General features: G+C 47.4%; 3 protein-coding genes across 3 annotated transcripts in view; all 3 read right to left on the reverse strand.

Moving 5' to 3' along the window:
• Window positions 1-812, reverse strand: part of MELLADRAFT_101803 (uncharacterized protein) — a gene marked incomplete at both ends in the record, with an annotated part of 1,649 nt that extends 837 nt beyond the window's left edge. The window contains one exon of the mRNA XM_007404674.1: window positions 772-812. Within this exon, the coding sequence (XP_007404736.1) occupies window positions 772-812 (41 nt within the window). The remainder of the gene's footprint in view (window positions 1-771) is intronic.
• Window positions 813-1,462: 650 nt separating this feature from the next.
• MELLADRAFT_70643 (uncharacterized protein) lies at window positions 1,463-2,140 on the reverse strand (the record flags this gene model as incomplete). The annotated part of the gene is made up of 1 exon (XM_007404673.1): window positions 1,463-2,140. The coding sequence occupies one exon, from the start codon at window positions 2,128-2,130 to the stop codon at window positions 1,657-1,659; it is 474 nt and encodes a 157-aa protein (XP_007404735.1).
• A 4,036-nt stretch (window positions 2,141-6,176) lies between these two features.
• MELLADRAFT_33004 (uncharacterized protein) lies at window positions 6,177-7,668 on the reverse strand (the record flags this gene model as incomplete). The annotated part of the gene is made up of 5 exons (XM_007404672.1): window positions 6,177-6,474; window positions 6,699-6,816; window positions 6,892-6,958; window positions 7,291-7,525; window positions 7,571-7,668. Coding segments are annotated over 5 exons (816 nt in total), but the record flags the coding sequence as incomplete, so codon positions are not given.
• Between the last annotated feature and the right edge of the window lie 868 nt (window positions 7,669-8,536).

Genomic DNA, 8,536 nt, shown 5'->3' on the forward strand with positions numbered 1-8,536 from the left:
CGCTTCAGCGGTCCTTATCTCAAGGCAATGTTCAGTTCTAAGACGAGCACCAATATCTGAGTGCAAGTCACTGATGTTGAAAACCGCCAAAATTGGTGAGGCGAAAATGTTTGAACGTTTGCTTACAGCCATCATCATTTCCAAGGAGCAAGTTAAGACTCTTCCTAGGGAGTGCGACGGGAGGTATTTCGATGTTGGTATTGTTTGGGAGATTAGCGGCGACAGTGCCCAATGCCACAAAGAAGAGAACAGAGTGCATCATTCTGGAAACGCAAGTGTTGAAGTGAGATAGAGAGTGTCTGAAGCTAATGTTTCAAAAAGATTAGCTGGTTGTTTATTTACAGTGTGCAAACCACAAAATAATTTGGGAAAGTGACTGCAAAGGGGAACAGCGGGTATTGGTGGGAAACCGACTTATGTACGTGTCATCTCTAACAAGTAGGCACTGCAGACATTACCACTGATGTTCCGAAGGCAATTGAATTTGGTACGTGTTCGCGTGATCGGTGTCGGCGCACGCCGACTTGAAACATCAAAGTCATAAAGGGATGTCTCAAGGACCCAGCAGGGTCGGAAGATTTTCGGGGGGCCCTACCTATGTATATCATCATCTCATCAACTCGTCGAGATTTGTCTGGCTTCATGCATGAAATTGAAGTCGTTGTATACTCTATAACAAGGTATTCAGACTTGAAACTGGTTTCAGCTCCGTGAATCTCTTCTGAAAGAAAGTTATGTTGATTTCACATTCCGCACTGATAACAGACCCACATCGTCTCATAACTTTGATAAGGCGTACTTGCCTCAGTCATTGTATGGTTTATGTAGTTCAGTTTACAGTGATCTTTTAGTTTTTTTGCTCATGACCTGAGATAGACAAGAGCAGACCAGGTGGAGCAGACCACGAGGAGACAGCAGATGGCAGTCTGAATCTGTCACGCAAGGTCTGTTCGCACCGGTCAGAGGATGTGATCATGAAGAAATCCATGCGTATTAGACTTGTCATATAAAGTATGGTATTTATGTATACTTATGGCGTGCCAAATATGTAAGACCTGAGGTGATGCACTGCAGGTTTTCAGCACCTTCCTTTAAGAAGCATATGAGGCTATCTGTAGATTGCACGAGTTGGATCACATCATCCATCTTTACCCATAGAACGAGGAAATTGAAATAATGAGGTCGCTTTAGGTAACTTGGTGCTGCGACAATGAGTTATGTGGACTCGGTGAGTTCAGGGGATTCTGACTGAGCATCTGTGATTGTTGACTCGGAGTTGTACATGCAGGAGGAGAGGATCACTTACATTCTTGATACTCATCCAAGTTTTGTTTGGCATGATCTTTGACTAGTCCCAGTCAATCAAGTACAGCAAGTCTTGCTCGGATGTAAGGGAAGTGTGAGATCAAAATGGCTTAATGGAAAGAGTCTATCATCAATCATATCTACACGTTTACCATTTCGAATTAAGAAGCGTCATGTTCTCTATTATCATATGCAAGTATGACATCAACTCATGACTAGTGACACAGTTTACCAACATTATTCCCATACCCTCTATGTAAAAATTGATACAGTAAAACAAGAGATAGAGCTGGAGACAATTAAAACAACATAAACCCCATTATCGCTCTCGAAGCCTTCACAGACATCATCCTAAGAAAAATGAACAGCATTATGGAGATGGGGAGGATTGAGTTCAATGTTCTTATGCGAAGAGGCAGGGCTCACACTTGTCCCTGTACGGGCACTGGTGCTGCTACCGGTGCTTTTAGTAGTGGTATGGGCAGCAGCAGCGGCTGCAAAAGCGTCAAAGGAAGGGGGGTTCAAAAGTGGGGCTGATGCCCGCATGGAAGGGACAGGAGTCAGATTGAATGCAAGATGAGGTAAGGTCGAAGGAGTCGAATGTTGATAGGATATAGGGCCATGTGGTGTCGGTGATACTCCCCTAGGATTCATCACCGAAGACTGTGATGTGGTCGGTATGAACATGGGCGGTGGTGTCGGTAGAGGTGCAAGATGATGGAGACGTGGAAGTGAAGGAAGGAAGGAATCGAGTTGATTGATAGACGGCAGCCGCGTAACCTGTGGCTTCAAGGACGCTGAAGAGGAGGAAGAAGCTGAAGACATTGGCCGAGGCGGATGGGACATAAATGCAGGTGGATTCGATGTGGGCACAAAGGGGAATGTTGATGACGAGATTGGGACGGCTTTGTGACGCGGAGGTTCCGGTTCTGTGATCGGCGACTTTGACGGGGCCGGAGGGGAAGCAGCTGGCTTGATAGTGAGTCTCAATTTGTTGACGGGCTTTGGCATAGCTGAAGTCGCGGGAGCCGTCGTTGGAACGCTCGCATAGTCATGGACTGTTTTTTGAATTGCTAAATGGAAGAGAGATGAATGGTCAACTAAACTGACACAGTTCGCCGAACAAAAGACGCACACGCACATGTCATCTGAGAGGTTCGCGAATCAGCACGATATGCTGGAGCGTTCAGGATTGTGAGATCACGCTGCGAGGGGCCCTTCGAGCTGGAAGCATGTGGCAACTCCGTCGAAGTCTTGACTGGCCTACTTGATCCTCGCTGACGATTGACATGATCTTTTAGTCTCAAAGGTTCATCAGATGGATCTACGGGCATCACTACATGATTGTGAGATCGCGATGCTGGACGAGGTGCTGAGACGGGCTGCGTCGCTTCGATAACATTCACTGGACCACTCTTGATGTCAAGGTCACACGGGGTACCGGCAATAGGATTGACATGATTGATGTTTTCCTGCATATCTGTATCATCATCGTCGTCATCATCATGATCCTTGTTCTCCCCTAGCTCATTTTCGCACTCTTGGTCGGGCTCAATGGATGTGTGCCCAGTCCGGGATGGGCCCCTGACCCTCACTTTGGTCTTCGATTTTGCTCGACTTCTTGCTCGAGGTTTCGCACGTATCCTCACTCGTGGGGTAGATTCTGGAGCAGCATTTTCACTTGGTTTGCGTTGTCGAGGTGGAGCGGCCGGAGTGGGCTCAATCACTGTGGCAGATGCCGGGGCCGACTTCTGGAGCACGCCCAATGCAGCGACCATGTACTCGTCCTCCAAATCTAGCCCCTTGCCCAAAGGTTCCGCGATCACTTTGGGCAAAAGTACGCTTGTTAATACCGCGTCCAGTCGTCGAGCTTTGCGCAATGTTCCGCAACTTGGAGCTTGGGCAGTTGTCTTGAATTTACCAGCGTATACCTGTAGTGCAGTCTGGGTCGAAGATGAATACTGAGCTGCTGGTCACCTCTGGTATGGAGAACATAAGTTAAGATACATACAAGATTTGTAATTTCATCTCGATCGCCAAGCGCGTAAGTGGGTTTTTCATGTCCGGGAGAATGAGCTGAACACCAGATTTTGGGCTCTAGGCATCCTAAATAACTCGCAAACGCAGAGCTCAGATGAATGTGTCTCTGTTTGAGTGAAACCTCGCTCTAACTTACCCTCTTCATCTTTGAACCTGATAAAGTCGAGTTCCCTGTTCCGTTTCCGCTTTGGAGGTTGCATCTCAAACCGAAGTTTATATCCTGCAGCCCAAGCACAACTGACGTGTACTTGTTTGGTGCATCCATCACACTTGACACATGCTCCAATATTATGCTTTCGGCAAATTTCGCAATCCTGAGGCAATAAATTTAGATTAACAAAAGCAACATGCATCGGGGAGTATTGAGCTTACTCTGGTACGTTTACTGGAAGGTATCGATGCGAAGCCTTCCACCTTTTCATACGTAGACGGCTCACTGAACACGAGCTCTTGATGCCATATGGCGCATAGCAGATGGACGAACCTGCCAAACAGATATCTGATGAGCTACTAGAAACCTTGTAAAAGTGTATTAAGACAGAAACGGCATACGAGTTGTATTCAGTGAGCTTCCAAACGTCCAAAGCTGACAATGGGTCGTCCTGCGAGATCAGCGGCTGGTGACCAATACATAAGCTGCAGCTTGGAATCTGTTTTTGCGAAATGTTGGGGTACGGTTTTAGCCTTGTCAAGGGTATGCTGGCTGAAAAACGCGCCTGGAGTTACCTTTGGTAATGTTTTCGAGCCCGCCGTCTTGCACAACAAACACAGCCACTGGGACATGTCCGTGTCGTTTTCCAGCCCTCCGCATTCTGGATGAGTAACAAGTGAGGATCAGATTTCTCTTTTGGGAAAAGTAAGAAAAAATGGCTCACCTCGGTGGCATGTAAGAGTGCAGCTCTGGCAGTGCGCCAATTGGGCAGTTGGTTCCGCTTTCTGGCACAAAACACATCTGAGAAATGGCGCATAGAGAGCTAATTAGCAATTTGTGTTCGGCGTCTTTACATACCCGAAATTGCTCACGCTTTTGTGGCAACACGAAGACAGACGGGGGGCGGTGAAGGCAATACATGTGAATGCGGTGGTGATGAAGGTGAAGTCATCGGTACCGAATGGACGGGACTCGTCTCCCCGGTGGCACTCTTGGCAATGGGGGGCTTGGACTGCTAGAGGTTTTGAAAAATGATAGTATAAGCAAGAGGCGAGCTTTGGATTGGATCGAAGGGAAGATACATCTTACTTTGTTGGAAACTTTAGCCCTTCGGTCTCTTGCTATTAATGTTTATCACCGCGATTAGCTGCAAGGTATCTTGACCAGAGCAAAGGATTTTAGAGCTTGACATACGTTTAGCGTCGTCCTGTTGTGTAGAAGGTGCATGATGCAATCCGTCTAGAATATCAAATGATGGAGAACGGTCAGGGCTGATGATCCCGACTTTGTTAACCGTGCCTAGGGATTTGCTTACATCTGCGCCATCGGAAATGACATTCGTCACAAATGCACTTCTTGGCCAGAGCAGCGCCAGCCAACAGTGCATCCGGACACCTTCTCCAAGTATTGGATACCCTCGTTTCACATACAACACATATGTAAGGTCGTTTCGTCGACGGTGGAGGGAGAGTCAGTGCATTTTCGTCCGGAAATTCACTTGCTGAGGCGGCCACTCTCGAATCATACGCAGACGCCTCGGGAAATTTATGTCTGCGGAGCCGTACAGCGTACGCGGCGTCAGCATTGAGTGAATAATCAGAATGGTAACAGAGAAGGAAGACGACAAACCCTTTACACATGTAGTAAAACTGGGCGATGTTAAATGTGGTCTTTTTTGGGAAATGTTTCAACATTGCACGTAAGTCTTCGCCCAAGTCTTGAATAGCTGAATCCATGCGGTGAGACTCTGTCTCGGTCCAACTGGCAAAACCTAAAGATTTGATGGACAGTGCCTTGACCTTTTCAAAGGCTTCTTCGTAGGTCGTGGACTCGCGGTGATATATGAGAGCTCGGTCAAGAAGGCTGACTCCGACATGTTTGGACGCCGGGAGAGAGGTCACTTGCGCTAGGTATTGTTCTAGGGTTTGTATTTCTTCAGACGCCATCGATGATCCGGCGTCAGCCTCTGCAATCCGCCGAGAAAACTGAGTCAGCAGCGCGACATTGGCATTCCTGAGATACATTGCGCACCTTCTTGAAATTGCTCAACGGTCGATATCACATCAATAGTCTCGTCACCTCCCCGAGTTTGTTCGACTGCGAAGCCAGGAAAATATCGATGAGTATCATCGAGACAGGTCGGCTGTTGACGTCATTGAAGCGAGTGGCGACGTACCTTCTGGAGTCAGAGCTTGGGTATACGGTAGCGAGCCATCCCGAAAACGCTTCTCAACTTTGCACGGACGACCGACTCTGTTAGCAGGGACCGAAAACGGGACAAATTCTTCCGATGGGTCGTCTGGCACGTTTGTCTGAAAACGTGGTCCCAACCGCTACCAGGAGTGATCAATTGAATCAGATGTCGAGCAGAGATCACGAAACACGATAATATGTAATTGTGTCATAAGCTTACAGGTGGAGTATAAAGGAAAGGCAAGTCGAATTCATCTGATCACCAGAATTGACACCCAAAGTCAAGTAAATGTGATCAGTAAGACTGATGCTTGGCGGAATTCGATAGGCAAATAAAAGCCCAATGATACGTATTAAGAGATAATGTACCGAGAACTGTAGCTGGATCGGTGTATTGACCGTAGTAGCGAAATGGCCATCCATCCACAGTGCGTAAGGTGCCGCCAGCTTCACTTCCAGTTTGAATGACCGTCATAGTGGGAGCTTATCATAGTTTACTCATCAGTTGAAAAGCCTGATAGTGAAATAGGCAAGACAGGTTAGATGATGTGGGCTCACTTTCTTTCTTCTTCCCCTTGTCGCGCAAAGTGCGACCTGACCCTGAGACTGACGAGGGTGTCGCGTCAAGTCCTTTAGACAAGCTATCCTCGATTTGATCCTGTCGTTGCTTGGAGCAAGGGGCACAAGCCCACGTATAGCCTCGTTCTGGCTTGCGCGTCAAGGGTGGATTCAGACAGGCGAAATGATACGCTCGACTGCAGAGCGCGCATGTTACAGAGTCGGCCCTGAGGATGTCGAAGATTTAAAAAACAAAAAGCTGGATCAGAAAACTTCCATACCAATGAGAGTTACGCTATAACATCAGCCAGGGTGGCTGATGCAAAAGGATCCAAGACTTAGGTTGGCCAAGAATTTCGCATATATGACGATGCACAAGTTGTACCACAGCGGCTCGGCGCGCAAGTATTGAAAATATCGCATATGTGAGAAAAGGTGGGGAAAAACTTACCCAGTGGCCCAATTCTGGCAGGTTACGCATCCTCTTCTCTCGTCGCCAAGTTGGGGTCCCATGCCACCCTCTGCGAAAATATAGCTATAGTTGTTTCGCAGGTATTGAACAACTTCGGCTATTGTGAATGAAGCGCAGTGAAGGATAGTAGTCAGTTGCTGGAAAGGCCTGAAAATATCTTGGGGTTCCTCACGTGGGGCGTTTTTGACATTCTCTGTGGGAATAACATCGTAATGGCGGTGAGTGTATCTTCCATAGACCTGTTGACGATGGATTGTAAGAAGATGGTAAGTGAAGTGTCTAAGATAGGTCGGTGGTGGTAACAATATCAAAGGGCAATCGATGGATGGGACACAGATACACGCAGGAAAAAATGTGCAACATGAAGGGATCTTCACAAAGCATCAAAGCTCAATTGAACAAACTTCGAACAAAGGGGCATTGAGCCCGGGCAATATCATTCATTGTGGAATGGCGGCAAAGAAGTACAATCCCATACACTCCCTAAGATATGGGTGGATCAAGTCGGTAGTTGGATGCCAAAAAATGGGAAAGAAGGTTACAAAAGGAATGGAATCAGGAGTCAACAAACCTGATGGAAATAAAAACAGTCGGGACTGTTCTTTAACTCTTCAAGGTCCTCTCCCAGTGGCTTGTAGTCAACTCGACATTTGCCTCGCAATCGACTGATTGAAAACACATCATATGTCATCGAGGCTGCCAGGAGCCGACAATCAATTATGTGACGAGTCACTATGTCTCTCTGGCGGTGGAAGTGGCCGAGTTTGACTTGAACGATTGGGGGGAGTTTAAGAGAACTCTTTCTTCTCTTTTTGTTGGTCGAATTGGTAGCAGAAAAGTTCTGGGTTGACGTGGATTGACTTGGTTCACGAATGAATTCCATGATCCTGCCGATCAACCAGGGGGCGCCATCTGACGTATTCCACGGAGCGGATAAATATACGTGGTCTGCAGAAAGTCAAAAGGTAGATGATTAGAGGCCGGGCAAAGTAAGATATCTGAGATGAAGAAATCGGCCTAAAGACGATGCAGACAGGCCAGCGCGATAAAAATGTAGGCTGATAGAAAGCAAGCCGACGAGATGCGGTCAAAGACGGAAGTGGATGATGACTTGACCGCAGGGTCACGTTGGACATGCGATGGCGTGGAGGAATATTGCAATCCTTTCGTTACAGAGGTGAAGCGGGTGGAAGGAAATATATTACGAAACAGAAGCCGAGGAAATAGACGAACCGTTCAGGGCGTAAACCTCGCCAGCTACCTCGATGCTTTCCTCCATGTCTAAACTCTTCATCTTGCGAAGGGCAGATCGAAGTAACTTCAATACAATGCTTAACTGTGGAGGTGTGACAGGGGAGAGGAAAAAAGACAACGAATTTGGAATGCCAAGTAGACCTGAATGGGTCACTGAGATGTAAGGGACGGAGAGGGAATTGAATGTAGCAGAGGGGCAGAATGGATTGAGAATGACAATTTAGACTTACCGGAACGTCAAGGAGACTGAGAAGTGAGAAAAGATGGAGAGATTGAAGCAGGGCCGGGTAAAAAATACGGTACCGGTCGAGAAGGCAAGATAGAACGTACGGCGATCAGCCAAGGAGGGAAAAAAGTGGGATGCGCGTGCGAAAGCGAGCGGGTCAGAAGAGGGAAGAGAAGGTGAAATGTGGATAGTAGTCAATTTGTACGGCTCGGTCCGCGAAGACTGGTCATAGAGAAGAATGCCAAGCGAACGTATGTTGATGTGACGCTAGGAGGTAAGGAAGGAAAATATGACCTACTTGAAAACAAACGCAGATGCTTTTCGAAGAGAGGGGACA

Source organism: Melampsora larici-populina (genome assembly GCF_000204055.1).
Source record: "Melampsora larici-populina 98AG31 unplaced genomic scaffold MELLAscaffold_2, whole genome shotgun sequence".
In the NCBI taxonomy this organism is placed as follows: domain Eukaryota; kingdom Fungi; phylum Basidiomycota; class Pucciniomycetes; order Pucciniales; family Melampsoraceae; genus Melampsora; species Melampsora laricis-populina.